The sequence below is a fragment of the Suricata suricatta genome, chromosome 3, assembly GCF_006229205.1.
Source record: "Suricata suricatta isolate VVHF042 chromosome 3, meerkat_22Aug2017_6uvM2_HiC, whole genome shotgun sequence".
NCBI classification, from domain to species: Eukaryota; Metazoa; Chordata; class Mammalia; order Carnivora; family Herpestidae; genus Suricata; species Suricata suricatta.
Window position 1 is genome coordinate 130,180,814 of NC_043702.1, and position 26,404 is coordinate 130,207,217.

Here is a 26,404-nt window from a genome sequence, read left to right on the forward strand (position 1 = left end):
CGGCTCCAATGAGGAGAAAACATGGATCTTCCCTGTTCACAAGAGTGTGGTACATTCACATAGGCCTGGATATCAGGGTCTTTATGATCCCACTGGTTTACACTATCAAAGAACATTTAACCCAAAGATGTCGTTCACAGAAATATATTTACCATGGACCTGGAAGTCTATTCGCCTACGGTCTGTTCCAGCAGCGTTGGTAGCCATACACAAATATCGCCCAGTATCTGTGACGTGTGCTGACTGGATATGAAGGAATCCGTTTTCCAAGATGGAGTACCTACAAGAAAGATCACAAGAGAAGTCCCTGGAATCAGTCTTTTCTGATTATTCGCACTTTGAGAGTATTTTATAAGACTTATAGTTAAATCTATTTTTTTTTGTTTGTGTTTTTCCTGCTTTAGAAATTTGCAATACCCTGGGTGGAAAAAAGGGATATTCTGCAAAGGTGCATAGCAGAGGGACTTGTCCTCTTGGATGAATTATAATCACTATGTTTTGGACATAAGCCTTACGATTATGCCTTTAAAAATTTTTTTTAATTTTTGAGAGACAGAGAGGTACAGCACGAGAGGGGAGGGTCAGAGAGAGAGGGTGATACAGAATCTGAAGACAGGCTCTAGGCTCTGAGCCAACCGTCAACACAGAGCCCGAAGTGGGGCTTGAACCCACGAACTGTGAGATCATGACCTGAGCCGAAGCTGGATACTGAGCCGACTGAGTCACCCAGGTGCCCCACAATTATGCTTTTAAAATAGTGTGTGTTGATTCTCACATGAAGATGAAGAGACCAATATTAAATATAACCGAAATAATACATTGGAAAAAGGATTCAAGAATTTATATTTCAGTTAGTACAGTATTTTTCATCCTTCCCCAGAATTGTTACCTTGCATGACTTGCAGAGAGAATGGCTCCATCCTTTCTCCATGTTATCCTTGGGGTCGGCACACCCTCAGCAAGGCATTCCAAGACAGTTGACATATTTAAGTGAATGACAAGACTCTGGGGGCCGCTCTTTATGTTTGGAGGAACTGTGCAAGAGAGGCATGTGGGAAACTTCATTCATAGTAATAAAACGGCTCAAACTATGACCCTGAAGAGGTAGTACAAGGTTAGCTTTGAGTCAAAGGTACAGCTTTGTCTGTGGCTAATTCAAGTTAGTATAAATAGAATTGGGGTTTAATTCCTGAAGTCCTACTCAAGATACTCTGTGTTGAAAAATAAAGCACAGATGGGGGGAAGGAGGTTTTAAATCCCTGATACAGTGTGTGAAATCTGGCTTTCCAGGAGAGATGCTTGAATAAAAATTAGCTCTGGTCTGATGCAAATTAAAGATGATATTTCTTATTTCTCTCTGGCCAAATAATGGTCAGGGAATGTTAACACTGGAACAGCTACACTTTAAATAAAGAACAGAAAGTGGGCTGGTCTAATGCAAAGCACATCTGTGATTAATCATGCAAGTCTCAGAGTATGTATTTTATTAATCATTGAGTTCATATGGGAATAGAAAACTTGGATTTTAACTTTAGTATTAGAGATACTAGTTGTGTGGTTCCCCCAATATTCTGTAAAGCTTCATATATTCTCCAGACACTATTAAGGGGGTAAAGTCTGTATTATCTCCCGCCCCAAATTGGCAAATTGTAATGTTGAGATTTTATATTTGAGAAAAGCACAGTCCTGCGGCAGTCTCTGTAGCACATATGCGCCCAACACCAACATTGATAGAGGTGAACTAAATAATGGACCACCTGTCATCCAGAGATTTAGTGTGACTTTCTCAATGGCTCTGATCTGAATGACACAGAACATCAGGATATGCTGATAACAACTGGACATATATTATCCCAGAAGATAGTGTGCCTTTCATTAATTTTTCTGAAATACCATTCGAATATAGCCATAATATAAATACTACATGTTGTCTTTCTCAAAAAATAAGATAACCACAAGAATTCATTTAGTGTGCTCATAAGAAACAAAAATGTTATTTCTTCGAATGCCCTTGGCTAAAATTTTAAATTGTGAAACAATGGTTAACTTTCTTACCATTTACAGTGAGAATAAATTCTCTTGTAGTCTTTCCTGCAACGTTGCTGGCCACACAAGTATAATTGGCTGTATCGCTTAGGTCTGCATTATTAATTTGCAAGTATCTCCCTCCAGAGAGGATTCGTACCCGAGGGCTTGCCTGGATTCCACAAGTAAAATGTACCATTAAAATGTCAGGAATAGAGAATAAAATATTACTTTATAACAGCAAAAAGTGACTAGAGTGAACTGTGGATTGCCTCTCTTCCAGTATGCTTTGTTTGCTCCCCCTACCGTTACCCTGAGATCCAAATCCGTGGGGAACTATTTCTATGGGTGTCTCAGGCAAGGGCACCATCAATGTTCTCAGTTCTCCTGGCCGCAGTGATCTGCTCAAGGATGGGCAGCTGGGCCCCTGAGAGCCCTCTGCAGGCCTGTGTTGGAAGAGTTGGGGAGTAAGGTGTGTTCTTTTCATTGGTATCCGTTAGGGAGGAAGACACAGCCTGGTCATGGTCTGATCACATTGTGAGGACAGCCTGCTCTGAATCTAAAACAAAGGAAGCAGAATTGAGATTCTGGGAAAAAATATCATAGATGCTTGGGTATGTGAGAAGAGTATCCGGATCCAGTAATACCTAAGACCTGAGCCCTAAGATCACCAATCACTGCAGGTGATGAATGCTTTTAAATAATGTTTAAGTTGGTTTGAGTTCACTTCTGTCATTTACAACTGAAAGCTTCATGACTTAAATTAACTTCGCTTAATTTATAGGAAACAATGGTCCTTTAACATTTAAAAATAAGTAAATAAATTATTTTAATCCACAAATATTTGTTAAGTATTTTGTGCCCAGGTATGGGAACAAGAATTATGAAAATATAGTGACAATGAAACCAAATTTCTGCTATTAAGTCCAATTGGGAAAATAGATGTAAACAATTAATTCTGTATAAAGGTGCATGGTGTTCATAATCATTAAAAATGTCCAGGTAGCATCAAAGACTGATATTTTCTGGTTGCATCAAAGAAGCAACTACTTCAGGGGTGGCCTAAATAAGATTTTTCTGCCATATGGGCTCTGCCCCAGATAGATATACCATTGACCTTCGAATTGCATGCTTTCACTTACATGTGGATTTTTTGGGGGGGTTAATATAATTCAGTACTGTACATATATTGTCTCTTCCTTATGCTCTTGTTAATAATGTGTTCTTTTCTCTATCTTATTTATGTAAAAATAGAGTACATAACATACATAACATACAAAATATATGTTGATTGGCTGTATTATTGGTAAGGCTCTGGGTCAACAATAGATTATTAGTAAAGTTTTGGGGAGAGTCAAAACTCATATGCATATTTCTGACTACATGGAAGGGTTACTGTCTCTCACCTGCATGTTGTTCAAGGGCTAACTGCATATTTCAAATGAAAAGAGTTTTGATACTAAAATATGCTGTTCAGCTCTTTATTTTCTAAGGTCATGTATTTTCTTTAGGGCTTTCATTGCTATAGGGACTATTAGTGATAAAATGTTATTACCTCTCTTGAGAATAAGTCATTTCTTAAACCTACACAGAAAGTTATATAAAATATCTATGTTTAATTTTTATATGGGTATAGCAGGTTTCCGATTAATAAAAAAATATCAGAGTTGATTCTTAATAATGCTTTTGATCCATGAATATCAGTAAGTTCCACTCATTCATCAAGTCTCCTACAATTTTCTCTGGTCTCTTTCCATTGGTCACCAGTGATTCTTCCAAATGTGACTTCTTTCTTCAAATAGAATCTCATTCTCAGTTGATGATCTTACTTCCTACTCCATGGGGAAACTCAAAGCCCTGTGCCTGCAGTTCTCTCCTCCTCCTCCCTTACGTATGAATGTAAACCTTCCCATCACTGGGGAAAAAGGTCAGCCTTTCTGTCCAAGGGTGATTTCTTCACCTGTGACCGGGGTCCCATCCAACACATGTTGTCCTAAAAACTTCTTTTTCTCTCTCTTATATCTTCAATCTCTAATGTATCCGAGTCTTTTATATATTTAAAGAATAGCCCATAATATTTCCATTTCTTCTTCCTTAACTTTCCCAACAATGGTAACCTACCTTCTCCTTTGATTACTCTAGTGTAGAACCATGATTCAGATCTTTAATTATTTCTGTGTATTGCCAAAGTTATGGTCTTAGCATGGTCTTTGTTAGCCACTCCCTCTCTTTTTCTTGGCTTTTAGTACACCAATGTTTCCTGTGTTTAATCCTATCTCTGAGTCCTCCTTCTCAGTTCTCTTCTTCCTTTGCTCACCTTGTAATTATCAGTGTTGCTTACACGTTATTCTCATTTACAGATTTTCTCACACTGTATGCTTTCCGGTCAACGTCATACAAACCTATGGCTTCAACTGGTCATAGTACAGAGGACTACCAAGTCAAAGACATTTTTGATGAAATACGGACCCATATTTCTTAGTACTTTTTAGAATCTCCACTTGGATAATATATCAGTCATTCAAACTCAAAATATCTGAAACTGAATTCATTTCTTTTTCACGACCATTGAACTCACCCTGTCCCAGTGCTAACATCACTTGGTCATAGCTGAGATTAGTCTAAACTTCTCCATCATCAACATTCACTCAGTCTCTATCTGAACACCTAATAGTTTTGAGGAAAAGGCACATACAGTAGATAAAATTATGGAGAAAATGTCAGAGCATGAAAGGTCTTGTGAGCTAAGCTGGGTAGTTTAACCTGAATCCTGAAATCTGTGGGGAATCAAAGGATTTTAATCAAAGTCTCCCTCAGCCACACCAAGCTAATTGTAGTTCCTAGAAGAACAGCAGTCCTTTTCCTGAAATGGCTTGGTAGATGCCATTATCTATCATTAGAATTTCCTTCTTCTTTCTCACCCAACATCTTCTCATCATTTAAAACTGAATTTACCCTTTCCAAGAGGCTCCCCTGAGCTGTCCTTTACCCTGAAGTCTGAGTTACTAGCTTCTCTTCTGTTTTCATAAAATGCTACATAAACATTGTTCTAACATAAGAGTTGTATCCATGCTATAATCTTTGGTTTACATCTATGTCCTTTCAAGTAGTCTCTGAGCTCCCTGAAGGTCAAGACTATTCTCAGTAGCAATTATAGTGCCTACCATTATAGTAGGGGCACAATAGAGAAGTTGAGGCACACAAATATTATGTGATACCCATAATAACTTAGCATGTAAGTAACCCCCAGTTAGAATCCAGTCTGCTTTTGGCCCCTTGGTGGGGGGTTTGGTGGTGGTGGAAGTCCTGCTTTAGGTGTTAGTGGACTTAATTTTCTTTTATAATTAGACACAATTAGCACAGTAAGTTATACTAACAGGAGGAAGAGGAACAAAAGGGGAAAAAGCGTAAGTAATGACTAGGATAGAAACAATCAGAGTATTCAAAATCAAGGCTTTGAACCAACATTAAAAGGCAATTTAGGATCCTGGGCTGTGACACTCAATGACAGCAGACAGATATCACATCAGAGTGGGAAGCTTTAGAAATCCAGGAAGTGTGTTCTTCAAGGGTTCCTGTCCTATATTTCTGACATCCAAGGGTATCACCTAGATTCTGGGGGTCCCTCCTGAGGTCCTGATTTATTCCAGAAAAACTCAGTAAAAGGTTTGTCCAAGACACTTAGTAGGACAGGTCAGTTCTTTTGAGACTCAGATGATTTCTTCCCTCACAAGTAAAGAAATAGCTGAGGAGATCCACACTTGGGCCAATTTACAGAGTGTCTGAATCAAAATACCTATCTTTTAACCCATTACTAGGTATTACCTACCTACTCAAAGGTTGAGAAAAGAAGGCTGATTAAAAGATGCTGTGCCTACCCCTGCAATGCTGAATAACAGTAGCCTCATGTTGTTTGGCTTTGTCTACTTAGCAAAGACTCCTCAGAATGGATTTGTGGAATTTAGGAGGATTTACCTGTAAGCGATTTCCATTTTTAAGCCAAGTGATTACAGGTGGGGGCACTGCATCTGATTTGCATTCCAATGTCACCTGTCTGTTCCGTAACACAGTGAAATCCTGGGACTCAGCAGGTCCAGCAATATGAGGGGGTACTGGGTATGAGAAGGAACATGTCAGAGGCTTTCAATAAACAAGACATTAAATGATCTGCATTATCTTAGGTTTTCAACAAATGTTACTTCTGTTATGTAAAATAAGAAGCATAAACTTAAAACATTATGCATTCAATTTATGGTACAGATGACTACAAATAGAGGACATTGTTTTAAGCCTTACTCTGTACTTTCACAACCATAGACTAATGACATTCTTCCAAGAATCACATGGATGACAGGATAAGTCATGTAATGACAGTACTATCACCATTTAACAGGTCAAGAAACTAAGGCACAAAGAAAGGATTTCTTGTCGTTTCCACACTTGGTAATGATTTTCTCTGAATATCAGATTTCAAAACCCATAAATGAGGCTCAGTCTATCATAACATATAGAAATAGATATGCTTTCTCAATATCTAGAAATATATCTTTTTGTTAATAAAATGTTTTCATTTATTTTTGAGAGAGAGAGAGAGGGTGAGCAGGGGAGGGGCAGAGAAAGAGGTGAACAGACGATCTGAAGCACTGACAGCAGAGGACCTGATGCAGGGCTTGAACTCATGAACTGTGAGATCATGACCTGGCCGAAGTCAATTCTTAACCAACTGAGCCACCCGGCCACCCCAGAAAGTAACTTTTTATGTGACTTGTCAATTAATGGTGGGCTTAATTTGTTTGTAGGGCTGGTAAGAGAGGGGAGATTTCCTACATTACAGACAATTTGCATTGCCTGGTCATCTAGGCTATGAGAGTGAAATATTTCCTTTTGGTTTTTCAAATGTTCCTTTCCATAAAGAGTAATTCCCATCTCTAAGTTGAAATATATTGGCCAGAGTTTAATTGGCCCAACTTTTCCAGAAGGTAATTTGGCAATAAATTTCAAAGCCTTAAACATGTGTGTTTGTGTGTGTGTGTAATCAAGCAAGTGGACTTAAAGAAATTTATCAAAATAAAATAATTAAGACAACAGGCCAATATGTATGCACAAAGATGTCTGTAACAGTATTGCTTATACTCGTGAAAAGAGAACAGCTTAAATATCCAAAACTAGGGAATGGATAAATAAGTAATGGTATATTCATAAAATGGGGCACAACACCATTACTAAAATTTGTTATAAAAAATTTGACATCAAAACATGTTCATCATACCACTAAGAGAGATGAAAATGAAGTTAAATACTACACGTTATATGATACATTTCTGTGACAAAACATTTGTATGCAAAAGGATGTTTGTGTAAGACTGGGTGACATTTTCTTCTTTATTGTAATTTATATTCTATCATTGTAAATCAAGAACTATGAATAATTTGTGCAGGAACAAAAATAAGTAAGTTCAAAAGCCCACTGACGTATCTTCAAGAAGGACTTCATCAGCCAAATATAAGAATCAGATTTGCAAAATACAGATTTCCTTATGCATAAACATATCTTATGATATGCTATGGAGTTGCCCATGTTCCATAAATTATGGTTTCTAATTAGGTACATGATAGATTGTAGGAGATTTTGCCAAATTTACCGTGCACTCTCACTAAGTATTCTTTATCATCATCGCCTGCAGTACTGGATGCCAGACACGTATACCTGCCTGTATCCTCCACCTGCAAAATCCAAAGAAATGAATTACACAATGTTAACTTGTGTCAGTTTCAGTGATGAGAAGGAGTATTCACTAGAATGAATATGGAAGTCTCACACAAAGCAAGGTATCATTTAAGAGAGCACGGCAATTAAAATTTAATAAACTTTTAACATGTATGATTAGCACCCTGGTGGTGAGCACTGCTTGGTGTCTCTATCATCTGTGAAACCATGTTTTAAGAGGGCTTCAGTATTTGGTCTCAGATTGTCTGCATGTTGGGTATATTTAATGACTGCAGAAGAGGCAGCCAAATGTAGGACCCCACACCATACATGACAGACTAGATACACAATGTTTACTGAACCAATAAGTATTTATGGATGTCAATGGTAGACCTACAAGTTCACTTGGCATTTCCTGAAGAAAATAAAATACAATTCAAGTAAACAAATAAAATAAAATATGAGGTTATTTAAATAAAGTACATTAATGCCACATTTTGAATCTACCTTTGGTGAACATGGTGAAACAAAAGAGCTATATTATGTAATCTGGCTGTAAATAGTGTCAGACTGACAGAATAATCTACTAGTATCTGACTAAACCAGAAACATTTCTTTAAAAAAAACCCTGTGCATACTTTCCACTGAAACTATGAGCCTTCCTTCATATGTTTGACATTGTGTAGACACAGCCCATGCTTATGTACGCATAAAATATACCTGGAAAACAGATGATATTACTTCTGTGAAAAGTGTATTTTGGAAAAGCAAAAATATCCTGTTTTCATTTATTTTTACTACTTGAACATTCCTAGAATATTGTGAATTTTTGAATTCTTTCATTCAAAATTGACTTTTAAGTTATGGAAAAAATTTTTTAGGCTGTAAGAACTCCTTTGAAAAAATTTAAGACTAGTATGTTTGCAAAAATACTTAAAAGCAACTTTAAGAAGAATGACACTCACATAGTCCTTCAATTAAGAACTCAAAATGATGTACCACTGCCTAGAGAATAATTTCTGAATTTCCCAACAAATGTCTTAAAACCTTTGAAAATCAACTTTTCTCTATCAACTCATTTTATTCCCAATTAATATTGCTCGCCCCCAACTGTTTTGACTTAACCAAACTTGAACCATCACTCATATCTACCCTTAAGTCTTACCACCTCCAATAAATATTTCCTCACTACCTGTGCCCTCTGGGTGCCTACAGCCATTATTTTTAGCTGCATTTTCTAAACTGTGTTCTATTTATAGAGTTTGAAAAGCTATAGTTAATCAGATTTCTCTAGAGCAGTATTTTGTAGAATTGTTAACCTGCACTATGGTTCACAGAAGAGAGGAAGGTATAGGATATAAGGTTTTCCAGCTGTATTTGGTCACAGAATTTCCCCCAGTGGAATAACTCACAGAACTAGTATGTGATGGAAAATGTTTTAGGAAGCTCTTGTCTCTACCACTCAGTTTGGAATTGCAAAGCATCCACTATGTGCCAACCATAGTTGTATGTTAGAGTGGCATACCCGAAAAGACAAAGTTCAGATAAGTGAAGTTTAATGTAATAAGTGCTATAATATGGGTGTACACAAAATTTTATGAAAACAGCAGAGGAGCAGAGGAACCAAGATCAGTATTGGAACTTGATAATATTTAATTTTCTACTTTGAAAATGTCCTGAATGTTGTTTTTAAAAATTTTTTCCCCCTAATTTTATCATGTGTGTAGTTTTATATCCTCTAGACCCCTGGAAACTTCTGGAAGGCAGAGACATGTTTTATGTTTTATGTTTGTATTCTCTGCATGTGGGTCACCATCTTCATTCTGTGGCATCTTTGTCTCCTTTGTTGTAACTTTATAATGTTTCCATTTAAGACCTACTATGATGTGGCCTTGATCTTCATTTTAAGCTTTATTTACCATTATTCTTTTGTTTTTATAATTCTATTCCACACAGTTTCTTGTCTCTTTATGTGACAAATTCTTTTGGCTCCTTTATCTGGTGAAATGATAATATTCAAGGGTTTTCATTCAGTAAGTGGTTTGACAGTTTAACTCGAGTTTCCCCTGAGTTACTGCAATGACTGACAGAGAGCAAAGAGAGGAATGGAAGGTGCGTTCTCCTTGACATTAGAAACCAGACATGTGCTGAGTTCCCTGGTAAGGCTCTTGAACCCAATGTAGGATTGAGACCCAGTTGAATCACTGAACTGGTCATGCAGCAAGTCCTTAATCTCTCTGTGCCTGTTTCTGGCTATGGAGAGTGGAAATAAAGACATGGCCTCAGAGTTGCCATGAGTGTCACTGGTGTGATAGAGCCCAGAGCTGAACATAGGACTGACACACTGGACAATTTATAATGCTCAGCTCTCTTGTTCTACCTCCCTTTCCTTCTTTTCTCAGTGAAAAAGCACACAGAATATAAAATTAAATAATTTGTTATTCCAGGTTTAAAGGAACAAGGATTGTGATGATAACAATAGCAGCAGGAAAAACAACAACTCAACTAACTCTATTTAACATGCCTACATGCCTAGGGCACCAGTCTAGGCACATCGTGTTAGATGATCTCTGAAGTCCTCATGGGTAGGAGTTAGGTATTACTATTTTTATCCCAAGTTACAGATAAAGGTATTAGGGCAGAGATGGAGAATATCTGTGATATAAGGTTTGTCTTTGTTAGTAAAGCAGAAGATTGTTGTAATAAGACATCCCAGGCATACTTCTTTTGAATGTATTTACATTTCAGATGAATTTCCTTAAACACAAACTAAAAGAACAATTTTACTGAATTGATTGGAAAATTGTGTCTGTTCACATTTGTCTGTCTCCTGGTTCATTCTGGAGACCAGAAATGCTCTTTGAGACCTCATACGTGTATATGTTGGATTGTTTTTTGCCATTTTTGTGAAGGGTTGCATGTCACAAATTAAGAGCTTCAGGAAATATATTATCAGTATAGCACTCAGAAAAACTTGCAGAAATTAAAGTATCTTGCTTTCTTCTTGTGCTTTAGTATACTTCTAATATTCCTTTTTAGTCATGTTACCTTGTGTCTATACAATCAGGCATACCATAGCACCAATTTACCCTTTTTAAGGTTATAGAGAGAGATCTGTGTCTTTGGATTTGATTTGTATCTGAGATTTGGATTCAAAAACATAATTTCTTCATGTGCAAGTGAGAAGTTTAACCCAGAATAAGATAACTTTTTGACTCTGACACTTACCTGGGCACTAGATATTCTAAGGACCTCTCCACCTCCGAGAGTTTGTATCTGATCTGTCTGTGGGAGGGGCCTTCCGTCCTTCATCCAGGTAATTTTAGGAGTTGGGATTCCAGAAGCAAAGCAGTTAAGTTCAAGTGGATTATTAGCAATCACTGATATCTCTACAGGCTCTTCAGATCCATTGATATGAGGTGGTTCTATTTAAAGGGAATTAAAAACAACAAAATAAACTTGTTGTTTGAAAAACTTTAAAAGAAAATTCAACTCAAATTTATGTTCACATAATAATATAAATTGGCTGAAACAAAAATACCAAAATAATGCCTACATGTTATTACCCATCATCACTGGCACTATTTTAAGAAGAATGGATCATGCCTATCACAGATCATGAAGTAAATGGAAAGGTCATTAGAGCTCAGCATTTGGGATTCAGATAATGAGAGCAGTCTTACCTAACTGCAAAAGTTTGAAAACAATAAAAACTAAATCCATCTTGTGCCATTGTTTAAGGAGACAGACTTAAACATAGCAGTCTGTTTTGTACCTCCTAAATATCTAATTGTTTAACGCAACAGGCAAATGTTGTGGAATTCTGCCATCATCTTTTCTGTGCAGAACTTTAAGAGGAAACGATGACTAAGCAGAAGAAAAAAAATAGTTACATTTGGAGATGATTTCTGCATAAAACACATTTGTTATGTCTGGGCAGAAATAATTTCCTTTTTTGTTATTTATATTTCTAAATTACCTTTCTCAAGAGGACGTTAAAGAATCTAAACACTTGGAAGAAACATTAATGTTCTTAGTCCAAGTATTCTCAAGTTTAGGAATCCCTTTAAAACAGTCTTTCCATACAATGATCATTCAAGTTTTCTATGAACATTTCCAGCTTACTATTTCACAAAGGAGCCAAAATAGTTGTTGGACAGCTCCAAGGATTACAGTTTTTTTTTTAATTTTTTTTTTTTTTTAAATCAGGCACAGAGTTTAGAACAGAGGTTCATAGCAGAACATCTGGAGTCAAAGAGCTTGCGTTTGGAATCCGGGCTACAACAATTATTAGGTTAGTACATTTGGGCAAACCTCTAAAATAAGGATAGCACTATTATTTAACTAATAGGAACATGGGGAACATTCGATGAGATAATCTATAAACTACACAGTTCTCTTCTGTTTCTGAATATGTTTTATTTTATAATTAAAGGTTTTATTTTTTAAATGTTATTAAGTGTCTCTTACAGCTCTTGGTGTTTATTTCCTTCAAAATTTTATTAAATTTTAGTTAACATAGAGTGTAATATTGTTTTCAGGAGTAGAATCTAGTGATTCATCACTTAAATACAATATCCAGTGCTCAGTAAAGTGCCCTCCCCACTCCCCACCACCCCAGCCATTAGTATTATTATTAAGACCTACTTACTAAAAACAAAAAAATTCTGCCTATGATCCTCATTTTCCTTTCTGGATTTCCTTTTCAGACTGTAACTAAGAAGTCAGAGTTTCTTAACCACTGACCCACGTTTTGCTTTCCTCCATCTTATGTATTGCTATCAAAATCCGTTTTCTTAACTGCATTTTAGAGTGATCCAAGATTTCTTGCTTAAAATATTTCAGTGTCTCCATGTTGCTTACTGAATTAAATAAAAACTCCTTTTCATGGCTTCCAAAGCTTCAGCAATAAGGCCTTTATTTATCTTCATAACACTGTGTACTTTTAATATACTTACATGTAACCTAGGCTTCAAATTAACTACTTATTTCCCTCAGCAAGTCCAGTGTTTTCTTGCTCTGTGACTTTACTAATATTATTCCTTCTACTGGAACATCCTCTGATAGCCCCATCCCCTAACTGAACATGTTCAAGTGCTATCGAGGTAACATTCAGGTCATTAAATTTATTTGCAAGAACCATACATCCTTTCTTGATTCTCTCAACACCAACAATAAAATTTCTATCTCTTTTTAACTTCCAAAGCATATTGTTTGTATCTAAAAGCACTTATCTGATTTTCCATTTGACTACAGTGTATTCTTTATTCCTTTCACTTACTGGTTATTTACCATGTGCCAGTCACTGTGGATACAAAGATTAGTCAGGCTTAGCCTTTAGCCTCAAAAGCTTATAGTTACTAGATTTAAAACAACAGCAGCATAATAGAAACAATATGCTCCCATGTGATTCAAACCCAGGCATCAGCTCTTACAGATGATAAGTGATTCTGAACAATTTTATTCTGGGACCTGTTCATATGTCTTATACTTTGGATAGAATAGGAGGTATATATATTTTGATGACTCCAGAACTTATGCTTTTAGCTTAGATCTCTTTTGAGCTCGAGACCATAAATCTAATTATCAGATAAACATGTTTGGTGTCCAAATGTTTGGATACTACGTCAATTTCAACATGTATTCAGACTGAACCTGTTATCCTATTCCTCAAAACCTGGTCCTTTTCCATCATTGCCTGCATTTATGTAATGGATCTATCATTTGGTCACATAAGCCAAAAACTAGGAGTCATTCTTGATATCTTCTTCTTCATCATTCTCCTATGTCCAAATCCTCAAGAAAGTCCTACTACTTGTACCTGAAATCATTTCTAAATACATTTTCCCTCTCATCTCCATTACTAATCTGAGTTACAATACTATTTACTTGGGCTAACATCACCTCTTTCCTGGATCTAGGAGCCCACCCAACATTATCTACTTGTTTCTTTCACATTATCAGATCCCAGTTTTGTTGGGGCTGTCAGGGTGCTAAAAACTACATTTCCTGGCCTCTGTAGTAGATAGTGGATGGAGTAGTATGTGACAGTTCTGAGCAAGGAGGTACGTGTGGAAGCGGTTTTGTGGGACTTCTAAGAAAATCTCTAGAGGAACAACTGTTCACCCTGCCTATTTTTCCTGCTCTGTTGTTGCATCTACTGATGCTGGGGGTGAGCAGACAATCCATGATCACTGAGCAGCCATGATGTAAAGGTCAAGAGCACTGTAAATATCTGAACTGGTTAACCAACTACTGCCTACCTCCAGACATCTCACTCAGCAAGAAAAACAAGTTACTTGTTCAAGCTGCCATACTTAGCCCCTGCTATTCACAGCCAAACACAACTCCTAATAATACAAGAAGCTACTCTTGTCCTGCTCCGAGTAGCTCTCCACTTTGCACTCGATAAGTGGTCTTATCAAATTGCAACTCTACTCATGGCATTCCACTTACTAGAACTTTTAATGGTTTCCCATTGTTCTAGGATAAAAACCAAATTCTCAATGTGTTCAACAAATCCCTTCACAGCCTGGACCCTGTCGAAACTCCTTAGCTTTACTTTGTATGAGTGTTTTCCCTTGTTTTCAAGATTCTTGTTACACTGGACTTTTAGAACCACTAATACATCATGACACCTCCCCTCATGTGGAAAGCATTAAGCTAAGAATAGCAGTTCCCCAGGTTAGGATGCTGACTTTCAGAGTTGGAGTACAGTGCTGATCTAAGTAAAGAGTTTTTCGGGTTCTTAATGGAATTAGCCTTCAACAGATGTTGAAATGCTGAAACTTCTCATCTTTCTGCTGAGCCAGTTTTCAAATCTGCTTTAAGAAAATATGATCCTTATAAACCCTGCAGCTAGGAAGGTTGTTCTTTGTACACTATGTGAACAATATCCTGGTTATTTTCCTTAGTTTTCTACATTGAGAAATGCTTGGGGCTGTGATTCTGCAGCTCGGTTCTTAATTTCCTGGAGGAGCACGCTTTCTCTCTCACCCCACTGCCACGTGTTAGACCAGGCCATATGCCACACACGTGGTAGGTGTTCAGCAATGATTTGTGGCATGATGACTAGAAACATGCCTGGGATATAATGTGCAAAGTACAAGATCACATTTATGTCATCTCTTGTTATTCCTGATACTCTGTGAATTGGTGTACCAGAATTTGTTACTTCACCCCTTCTTACAGATGCACACTTTCATGTGTCTTTTGTCTCTTAATACCCTGGGGTAGCACCTCCACCACCATGCTTCATTCTATGGAACACCTGTCTACACCCCAGTCTCCTCTTTTTTGTTTAGTGTTCTGCCTCCCTCTGCAGTTAAAACCCCCTTTAATGCAGCTTAGCAAGTCCCTAATTCCATTCCATCCAGTCCAACAAATAAGTCTCATGCCTCAAATGCCATGATAAATCCTAGGAATAGAGCAGTAAGAAAGATGGGTACTGCCCATCACAGAGCTTAAGGGTGAAGCAAATTTTAACATTACCCAAATGACTAAGTTGGTATAGGTACAATGAGAAAGATTACAGGGCATCCTGTAAACATAGGCTAGCCTCTTGCCGAGATTGTTCTTACTGTTTGTTGTGAGGTACATTTTGTTTGGTGAGGAGCCTGAGGCTTTCTGTATATCATAGTGAAAAAACAAAACTCCAAAAAAAGAGCATTGGGTGTTGTATGGAAACCAATTTGACAATAAACTATTTAAAAAATACAAAACAAAAAAAAATAAAAAAAAAAAGTTAATCTCATTCGTCTTCATTTCTCTTCCAAAGTCAAAATTTTTGATTTCAAGTAAAAGAGGTGTTTTCTCTTTATAGTAATTGTTTGTGTGTGTAGAACATTGTAATACTCATTCCGAATATTTAACACACACAAGAGTAAATAGAAGTAGACTCTTTGAAATGATTATGATAACTGTAAATCTATAATTCAAACATTTGGTAAGACTGTGTGAAAGAACATAAAATGGTATACATACTATGCTTTTCCATCAAATTGCAATTTATCAAGAGATTTTTGTTCTTGAAAAAACTTTAAAATCTTGCAATTGGTTGTATGACTTTGTTAATGAATAATGTTTTACAAGTAGGAGTTTTCATCTTTTAAACAGAGGGGAAACAAAATAATTTAAATTTAACATGCTTCAGATAAGAGTAAACCTAGGTAGGGGTGCCTGGGTGACTCAGTAGGTTAAGCTTCCAACTTTGGTTCAGGTCATGATCTTGTGGTTCCTGAGTTTGAGCCCCACGTCCTCGGACTGCGCTGACAGCTTAGAGCCTGGAGGCTGCTTCGAATTCTGTGCCTCCCCCTTTCTCTCTGCCCTCGCCCGCTCACACTCTGTTTCTCTCTCTTAAAAATAAACATTAAAAATTAAAAAAAAAAGAGCAAACCTAGGTAAATTACAAAACAATTACAAAATGCAATGAAGTTTTTATAAATTTTGTCCCCTTAGTAAGTGATTCTAAGAATTACACTTATTTACTAAATCTTTATTGTCACTTGTTTCCCAATCAATGGATGTTTACCTACCCAGGACTTTGAGGTTAAAGTGTTTGCTGACTTCTCCAGCTTCATTTGAGGCAGTGCAGATGTACCTTCCTGAATCTTCAGTCTCTGCTTTGACAAGCTGAAGAACCATTCCTTGAGTGCTTACTGTCAGCCGGGTGTTAAGACCCAGAGGCTGGCCGTCTTTCAGCCAAGACATCCTGGGAGTTGGCGTTCCATCTGTAAAGCATGTCATGGAGGCAGAACTGCCCTTGACAACTGTGATCTCCTCTGTTCCCATAGCATTGTCCAGATTTGGTGGCACTATATAGAAAACAGGTAAATTGACACATCTATTATAATTTGAGACCAATTAGATAAAAAAAATTTTTTTAATGGTTCAGTTAGTTCTATGCTTTTTCTATGATCTATTAAAATATAGAAATTAAAATAGCATATAATTACTAATTAACTTTACTATAAAAACAGGCATCAGACAGGGTAAACAGTAATCTTCCAAAATATTAGCAATGAAACCTCAGGATTGTTTTCTTGTAGAACATACAAAATTAAACTGTTTTAAGTTTTGTACATTTTTGAAGTTTTTAAGTTTGTCTCTTTAATTTATTATGCATATTATAATTTCAGAAGTATACTTTCAACTGCTACATGTGGAATAAGTAAAATAATATGAATTTCTAGAGTAAGTTTATTATATAATCCATCAAAAGTCATTCATAGGCTGTAGTTAATAGTTACTTAACTGTTCTGAGATGTCCTTGGGGATTTAGAAATTTGGACCTGTAAACTTCAATATTTCAGAAATGGAATGTTTTAAGTTCTCTCTCCACCTACACACATATACACACAAAGACATACATATGCACACATTCATTCACTTTTTAAATACTCCAAATGTGCCACTGATATTATTAGAAAACATTCTGAACTTTCTCTTTGTATGAAAAGACGTCCTTGTGTTCAAATTGAAATGTTACTTTTGAAAATTTAGATTTGACTTAATGCAAAATTCCAGGTTAGAAGAGTATTTTGACATACAGCATATTCCAATATATATGGACCCTCAGGAGAAAATCTTATTTTACCAGTTCTTGGTAAAATATGTCAATATCTAAATATAAGCCGTAGCCTAATATTGGACATGCAGTAAAGTACCAGGGGCACCTCTGTGACATACCTAAAACGTGAAGACTATAATGCTTATTATCCACCCCGGCTCTGCTGGAGGCCACACAAGTGTACGTGGCAACATCAGACACCTGAGCTCGCACAATCCTGAAAAACAATTTGACCCAATATTTCATAATTTAACCTCATTCAACATATACGAAGAAAATATTTCTGATGTATGCACAGATTATGAGTTACTTTGGGAAATCTTAGTTAGGAAAGTTACAACTATCTGTCACAATAGAGATGCCTCACATGCAATTTGTTCCCCAAAGTTGATTGGGCACTGACGGTACACCATTAAAAATATAACATAATTAAAGAGTGAATATTTCTCAAATACACATCAAAGAATGATGCTAACATGAAAGTCACATGATTGTAGTGGGCATCTTCCTATTATTTTGCCAAAGAAAGTTTTAGCGAAAATAGTAGTTCTTGGAAATACATATGCGACAGATACATCTGTCTACGCAAGCCCTGTTTTATACAAATTTGCTAAACCGTGAGCATTTAAATAAGAATAAAACACCATTTCAATTTTATAGTTGTTATCCTCTCCTAAAAAGATAGTGAAAGAAAAAAACAATAGAGAAAACTTAGGAAAAAGCATTTCTTAAACACCGCTAATCACACATAACCAAAGCTGACCTGATAACCTGCCCTCCCGAGAGCAACCGGATATGGGAGGAGAGAGGCAGAGGAAGTCCATTCTTTAGCCAGTTGATCTGTGGTGGAGGCGTCCCTGTGGCTCTACATTCAATATTTATTGAAGTATCCACCAAAGCCATTAGTTTCTCTGCTTCTTCTTTATTACCCCTAATTGCTGGTGGAACTATGTCCCCGCAGAAAATGAAAGAGAGAGAGAATGGGTGGGGTGTGTTACTAGTTCAAATCATTTCAATTACAATTGCCCATACTGCTGCTTCTTATCCCAAAAGGAAAACAGCAGTGACATCAGATTTTAAAACTAAAGGCTCCAGACACCTATAGCTACACCTTCATTTCTACTAATAGATTCCTATGGTGGGATAGTCAAAAGAGAGCGAAATTTCACATTTACCATAGACATTCAAGTTAAAAATCCGGTCTTCTTCTCCAGCAGGATTAGTAGCGACGCATGTGTATTTCCCCACATCGGAAGGGAGAGCTCCGTCGATGTTCAATGTGTTGCCATCCGCAGTCACCCTACAGAAAACGCCATGATAAAGGCACTGAGATGATTCATGCGAAGCTAACAGCTTGAAAACTCACTCTGGGTTGTTGAGTTCGTTAAAGAAATACCACCATAAAATGCATCCTCATCTTACATAATGGTTCCTATCTTTTTCACTAAGTATATGGAGGTCTGTTAAAGTCAGAGCTAGTAAAACTGATGGACATTTCAGGCAACCAACTGCAATTCTATAGAACCAATTAAAATTCATGTCCTACAACATCCTTATGAGAAAAACTGGAAGTGAATGAAATCAGACTGGGAACTTCTCTATCCCAATCAAAGACATGTATTTCTCAAAGTTAATATACTTTTCCCTTGGTTATATACATAAGGCTTGGATTAAACAAAAATTATAAAACATTCTGATATGAAGTTTGAAGAATGTTATAATGAAAAACTAAAAAATGTTTCAAAAACTAACTATATATGACTTAGTAATTTTTTAATGACAAGGAGCAGAATAAAATAGCTTATTTAAACTCTGACAATTGTTTTGTATAGGTATATTTTGTAAAAATTTTTTCTACAAACTGCTAGAGTTTTTCTTTGAATTACATAATAGTAAATAACTATAGTATTATATTATCAAATACATATAAGTTAAGATTATTCCATTATTTATTCCCTTCACACACTGTTAATTATCAAATAAAGTCCTGTGTTTTATAAAAAGATTAAAATGGCTTTCTACAGTTATTCCTACAATAGTGATTTTATTAGAATCTTCCAATGTCAAAAGTAAATATTCCATTTCTACCCTATCATGTTATTAAATATGATTGCTGAAAATTACAATGTTATCTAAATCTACTGTAGTTTTCATTTTCAAAATATGAATTTTAAAATTCCATGAGTTTAATCATATGAATAAACAAGAAAGCAAGTTTCCATAAGCAAAAGGAAGTGGTAAGTTGACCTTGAAAAATTACTTTATTTGATTGGCAAATTGTTCCACTTACAAACCTATACTAGTTTGTAGAGCTGTGAACAAATAATCAGTAAGTTAGGTATAAGAACAAGTGCATGTGGGATCTTATTGTAAGAGATGAGTGACTGATCATAAATTCTTAGGTACAAATATTATCATATAAGATTTTTAGGTCCTATCACCTATCTGGTGCTTAGCTTGCAATTTGGTTGATATCAGCTGATGTAGTAAAAATAATTAAATGCTTAAGTATTAAGAAATTTTTTTAACGTTTATTTATTTTTGAGAGAGAAAGACACAGAGCGTTAGCAGGGGACGGTCAGAGAGAGAAAGAAACACAGAATCAGAAGCAGGCTCCAGGCTCTGAGCTGTCAGCACAGAGCCTGACACGGGACTTGAACCCACGAACTATGAGATCATGACCTGAGATGAAATTGGCCACTTAACCAACTGAGCCGCCCAGGTGCCCCACTTAACTAGTGAGAGATGCCCATACTAAAGAAATAAAACTGGGGTGCCTGGGTGGCTCAGTTGGTTAAGTGTCCGGCTTCTGGCTTTGGCTCAGGTCATGATCTCATGGTTCATGGGTTCGACCCCCACATTGGGCTCTGTGCTAACAAGCTAGCTCAGAGCCTGGAGCCTGCTTCAGATTCTGTGTCTCCCACTCTCTCTGACCCTCCCCTGCTCATACTGTCTCTGTCTCTCAAAAATAAATAAAAAACATTTTAAAAATTTTAGAAAAAGAAATAAAACTTAAAATATATCTCTAAAATATTATTTGGCAATTTACTCAATCTCCTAAAGGTAACAAATATCAAAATTTTAATATAAAATGACTTCAAAGAAATAACATTTACTTATCATTCTTTAAGTACATTCAATTCATTGACTAGAAAACAGTCCAAACCCTAAATCTAAAATATTGGTTTAAAATGATAAAGTGTACAATACATTTAATTAATGCTTATTTATTTGTGCATATGATTCTTCAAATACAATGGGGCTTTGTGATGAAGTAATCTAGTAGAGATTAGAATTCTAGACTGTTCTTCTAAAGGTATTTGCTTTTGAAAGTAGCAGGACCAGGAAGTGGGAGCAGGAAGCCCTTACCCTATTACTATCTCATCTCTTCTCTATGTAGTTTGTTGCATGGGTAACAAGGACCAGCAGAAAATGGGATTTGGACAAACCACTACAAGAAATGAACTAGGTTATGATTATATTATCTCTTTTTGAAAAAAAGGGCCAAGCACTCATTGATGTTAATGCATAAGGGAAACACACACACACACACACACACACACACACACACACACACACATTTTTGAACAATTCTCCAAGGAGTATTTCTGTGTACAACTCTTCAAAATTTTATCTTTTCTCTTTCTGAGTACGATGATTGCCAAGTTCCCATAACACTGAATTTTGTATTATTCATGTGAAATTTGAAGAATAAAGCATTGTAGAAGATTTTACAGCTTATGATGTAAAGCTTCTTTTAAAACATACCGGATTCTTTCTGTTTCACTGCTATTTATGGACTTTCCATCTCTAAGCCACTGAATAAGTGGGGTGGGAATACCACTTGCCATGCAGGTCAGCTCCACATTTTCCCCGAGAAGAACACTGACTTCACTTGCAATTTCAGCACCAGCAATACTTGGAGGGACTTTGGGAAAATGATGAAGATTCTCATTAATAAGGCACAAAATTACAAATTCCAACAAATACAATAGAATCATAGAACAAAATACCATTTTTATTCCAAATTTTTTCTAGGTTGTGGTTAAAGACCTAACTATTGTTATCCTCATAAATTACTTTAACTTGTTTTTATATTTTTAATTTTTATTTTTTAAAAAAGTTTTAAGTTAGCTTCACATCCAGTGCAGAGCCCAACATGGGGTTTGAATTCACGACCCTGAGATCAAGATCTGAGCTGAGATAAAGAGTTGGATGCTTAACCTACTGAGCTACCCAGGGGCCCCATAAATTACTTCTAAGTGAGGAATGGTTAAAAAAAAACAGTTTAATAATCCTGTTATATTTGTAAGTTGATACAATTATTTAGTCACTATTTAGCCAGTGACATATTTACCTCATGGGCACTTTTCTTGGCCAAGTGCATCACTTTTAGAATAAATCCTCAATACAGTTCAGAATTAGAACAGTTCAGGAGTGTGTTTTATAAAATCTTGGCACCCATGTCTGAGAAGAATATCTAAGTTGGTTATTTCTCTCCTCATAATGCAATTTAAATATTATTATTCTGAACAATGGATAGAATTGTTGTAGGTTTCAAGATCCAATTATTTCTATGCTCTTTCTAGTCAGCTTTGCTTTTCATGCTAATGACTGGATTGAGAAATAATGTGTAATGAAAGTACTGACAACGGTATCAGGCAGGAACACATCTGAATTCCTCTTCTAAATAATGACAGTGGTACATGGAGATAGCTCACACCAGCTTGCAGGAGCCAACTTTACACACCTTCCCTACTCCATGTTCAGTGATGTCATAGGGGAGCTTGAAATGGGCCACAGTGGGAATGTTACACCATAGAAGCTGGGAAATGACTGGCTACAAATCAGAGCATTTTTGTCTGCAGAGTCCGTTGTTAAATATTTAACAGCACATCCCTGCATAACCTCTCTAAATCTCAGTTTAGGCATCCAGAAGAGGATAATAATTGTACCAAGTCTGCAGAATTTAGAGTTACTAAATTAGTCAAATCAATGAGTTTTAATGAGACTCCTCTAATGAGCATCTAATATAGGACAATCATTGGACTAGGCCCTATTCACGTATTTGTAGTCCTGAGACATGATTACATATGTTAAGAATCTGGTGAAATGTTTGGTCATACCACATTCCCCATGATTACCACTTATTGTTATTAATGCCTTAAACAAAATTAAACATAATTCCTGACCCTAAATCTATAAACAGTTATTTTTCTCTTTTTGCTTCTGAAATCTCAAAGTATCCCTAATCAGAGAAACTATCGATACTCATAAGTTTGTATCAATTTTTCTTAGTTTTAATTTTTAGGTGATGGATCTTAATCTTATTTTGCAATATATACATTTATCAAATAATTAAACTGTGCAACTTAAACAGTGTCATATGTCAATTATATCTCAATAAAACTAAAAAAATATTTTTGAAGTTAGCTTTAGCCAAGCGCAAACTATGTAGATAATAAATATTCACAATTACTTTTATAATTTATGAGAAATTCTTTCATAGTAACTGTAATAAAATTAGAAAAGGCTAGCATTCAACTTAGTTTCAAGTCAGATTTCCATTTCAATTTAAACATTAGGCCAAAAGTAATAATCTGAGGTTTACTGAAAATCAAAAGTATGCAAGTTCTCCATCCATCCAGTGGTCAGTGTTAGGCTGAAACACAGTAGGTGTTAAAGTTGATTAAGCCTCAAATGAATTAATGCTCCTATGCTCACCCCAAAATAGTATAAGATTCATGCTTACTTGAAATTTACCCAATCCCTGACTTGTAGTTAGAACACAGTACAATCTCTTCATGAGTCTTATTTATATAGATAAAAACAGATCTATGGGCTTAGCTCAAAATAAGTTATACCAGATTAAGATAAATAAGTAATTTGATAAAATATATACTATTGAAGGGGCGCCTGGGTGGTTCAGTCGGTTAAGCTTCCGGCTGCAGCTCAGGTCATGATCTCACGGTTCGTGGGTTCGGGCCCTGCGTCGGACTCTGTGCTGACAGCTAGCTCAGCACCTGGAGCCTGCTTCACATTCTGTGTCTCCCTTTCTCTCTGACCCTCCCCTATTCCCACTGTCTCTCCCTGTCTCTCAAAAATAAATAAAAGAACATAAAAAATATTAAAAAAAACATATACCTCTGGAAAGTAGTCATTTCAGTAAACATGAAAAAGTTATAGAGATTATCACATTTCTATTATTCTTTTTTCCAGTTATGACCATTTCATGAAAATACAACTCACTGATAAATGTAGGACAGAAAATTGACAATATTTTTTGTGTATGTAACAGTACTTTATAGTCACATCATTAAGCTGTGCTTACACAGTGCTTATACCCCCCAAAAACTGGAAAGAATAAAATATCCAAAAAAATGCAAAAAAGGTATTTTGAATCAATTACAAATGATCTCTTTAGATGTAGTATTATTTTGTCTTATAGAATATAATAAAGAAATTGACGTAAATCAGAGTGTACCCCACAAACTGTTTTTTTTTAATTTTTAAGTAAGCTCTATGCCCAACGTGTGGCTGAACCTCACAATCCTGAGATCAAGAGTCACATGCTCTATTGACTTAGCCAGGCAGACGTCACCCATATCCCACATACCTTGAATTGAAAGAATGTAATTTTTCTGTGCTTTTCCTTCCATATTGGATGCAATGCATGTATAGTTCCCACTATCTGAATGTTGAGACCGGGCGATTTGGAGTTTGTTACCTCCAGACAAAATATGTACTTCAAGTGAGTCAGAATTTTCTAGAGGTGAAAACAAAGCAAAACATAAAAAGCTCTTATATTTAAGATCTCTGCAATCCACCATAATATATCTCATTTTATGCGGCAACAATAGTACTTAAATGTTCTTCTTTTGTACTTTCATTTTAAATGGGAGACTTCTTTGAAAAAAGAAATAAGAAAAATCTCTATGTAATGAATAACATTATTAGTTATCATTATTAGTTATAGTAATTAGACTTTCTGAAGCAAGCACAGCCACAAGCTGTGGCTAACATGTGTTTGTTTATTCTAGTGAATTAAGGGCAAACGAGAACAAAAGTAACAAATGCACGGCTGTCTTACTGATGGGCTTGTGGTTCTTCACCCAGACTATGGTGGGAGGCGGGATTCCGGTGGCATCGCATGTTAAGGTCACAGGATTGCTGATTGTCTCAACAACCTCTTCATTTTCAGGCCCTTCAATACTGGGTGGCACTGTGAAAAGACAGAAGACCATCTTGTGTCCTCATTAAGCTAACTCAGGACACTTTTGCATTTGCACGTCTGGGGGAAAAAGCACTGTATTAGAGGCAGATGCTCACCATATACATTGAGGTGGAAATTTTTATCATCCCGTCCTGCTACATTTATAGCTCTACAAACATACTGGCCTGTGTCAGATACCTAAAAGAAAAAGATACTATTGTATGTGCTCCATTAAGTTACAGATGACCAATCACACTGTGCGAGTGTAGATTAAATCGTAAGTCATCTTTATGCTCCAATGCCCCTGTGCTGTTTTTATGTTTTTTAGTTTTATTTATTTTGAGAGAGACACCACGAGTTGGGGAGGGGCAGAGAGAGAGAAAGAGAGACAGAGAGAGAGAGAGACAGAGAGAGAGAGAGACAGAGAGAGAGAGAGAATCCCAAGCAGAGTCTACACCGTCAGCACAAAGCCTGACTCAGGGCTCCATCCCATGGACCACAAGATCATGACCTGAGCCAAAATCAAGAGTTGGACGCTTAACTGACTATGCCACTCAGGTGCCCTTCTAGTGCCCCAATTCTAGTTACCTTCTACAATCCCACATTAAAAAATAAAAAAATAAATAAATAAAATAAAAATAAGTAAATAAAAAAATAAGGTCAATAGCACTGATGATGCTGTTTTTAAATAAAAATTATTTTTCACTGCAGCAAAGAGAATATGCAACTACCAATGCTTTCTTCCACAATCCCACCACCGAGTCATGACACAGGAACAAGAATAAAAGATGCACCTCAGCTTCCTTGATCTGCAGCATTTGTCCATCTGCTAAAATCTCCAAGCGAGTGGACTCTGTTATCATCTGCCCGTTCTTATACCAGGTGATGACTGGAGGGGGGACGGCGTTCGACTCACACTCCAGTGACGCTGAGGTCCCCTCTCTTACGTTAACTACAGAAAGAGATTCACTGCCATGGTCTTTAATGCTTGGGGGCACTGAGGGAGGGAAACAAGAGCAGAAGAGTTTTTCGTTTTCATTAAGATGCTGAGAGAGAAAATCTAATACCAGTTTAGAAATGAAAGAATTTTATGAGGGTAAAGACAAACCATAGACAGTCAGGGAAACTTTTTTCTTGCTTTCACCAGCTTGGTTGATAGCGATACAAGTGTATTCTCCACCGTCAGATACCTTGGCCCGAATAATTTGCAGGGTTCGACCACCTGTGGGCAAATACAATGCAAAGTGAAGAGGGGCGTAGAGGTTGTTTAATTTTATTTATTTAGTTTTAAATGTTTATTTATTTATTTTTTAGAGAGGGAAAGAGAAATAAATGTTTATTTATTAGTTTTTTAGAGAGGGGCAGAGAGAGAATTTTAAGTAGGCTCCACACGGTCAGTGCAGAGCCTCATGTGGAGCTTGAACCCATGAACCATGAGATCATGACCTGAGCAAAAATCAAGCGTTGGACAAATAACCTACTGAGTCACCCAGGTGCCCCAAGTGGTTGTTTTAATAATTATTCCTATCAATAAGATAAACAACAAAATACATCCTTTTACTAACAGTGAGATTTCCTATTCAAAATGTTTCTACTTGAAAGGAAAGAATTGAATTAAATCGGGTGTCTTCAATCCTTCCCTTTGATCTCAGTATTTATTCTACTCCTTATAAAGGAAGAAATTCAGAAAATTTTTCTCTCCAGTAACCAAATACAGAGAATAGAACTATTTGATGCAGGTTCTAGTGAGCACACAGTAATTATACTATAGTCAAGATATGTTACATTTCCCACAGTATAGAAGTGATTGTCTGTTGGTCTATTTATCTATCCTCCAGGAGCTTTAGGGTTAAAATCAACCACAATTTTATTTTTTTAAAATAGTTTATTG

The 26,404-nt window shown here is 36.3% G+C and overlaps 1 protein-coding gene across 1 annotated transcript in view; it reads right to left on the bottom strand.

Moving 5' to 3' along the window:
- Positions 1-26,404, bottom strand: part of HMCN1 (hemicentin 1) — a 436,837-nt gene that overhangs the window by 66,703 nt on the left and 343,730 nt on the right. The window contains exons 59-74 of the mRNA XM_029935183.1: positions 25,622-25,735; positions 25,308-25,510; positions 24,630-24,711; positions 24,391-24,522; positions 23,917-24,066; positions 21,069-21,228; positions 18,476-18,600; positions 18,064-18,247; positions 17,420-17,517; positions 16,267-16,545; positions 10,961-11,157; positions 7,668-7,749; positions 6,001-6,137; positions 2,056-2,197; positions 890-1,034; positions 153-280 (exon numbers count right to left, since the gene is read on the bottom strand). Of these exons, the coding sequence (XP_029791043.1) occupies positions 153-280; positions 890-1,034; positions 2,056-2,197; positions 6,001-6,137; positions 7,668-7,749; positions 10,961-11,157; positions 16,267-16,545; positions 17,420-17,517; positions 18,064-18,247; positions 18,476-18,600; positions 21,069-21,228; positions 23,917-24,066; positions 24,391-24,522; positions 24,630-24,711; positions 25,308-25,510; positions 25,622-25,735 (2,358 nt within the window). The remainder of the gene's footprint in view (positions 1-152; positions 281-889; positions 1,035-2,055; positions 2,198-6,000; positions 6,138-7,667; positions 7,750-10,960; positions 11,158-16,266; positions 16,546-17,419; positions 17,518-18,063; positions 18,248-18,475; positions 18,601-21,068; positions 21,229-23,916; positions 24,067-24,390; positions 24,523-24,629; positions 24,712-25,307; positions 25,511-25,621; positions 25,736-26,404) is intronic.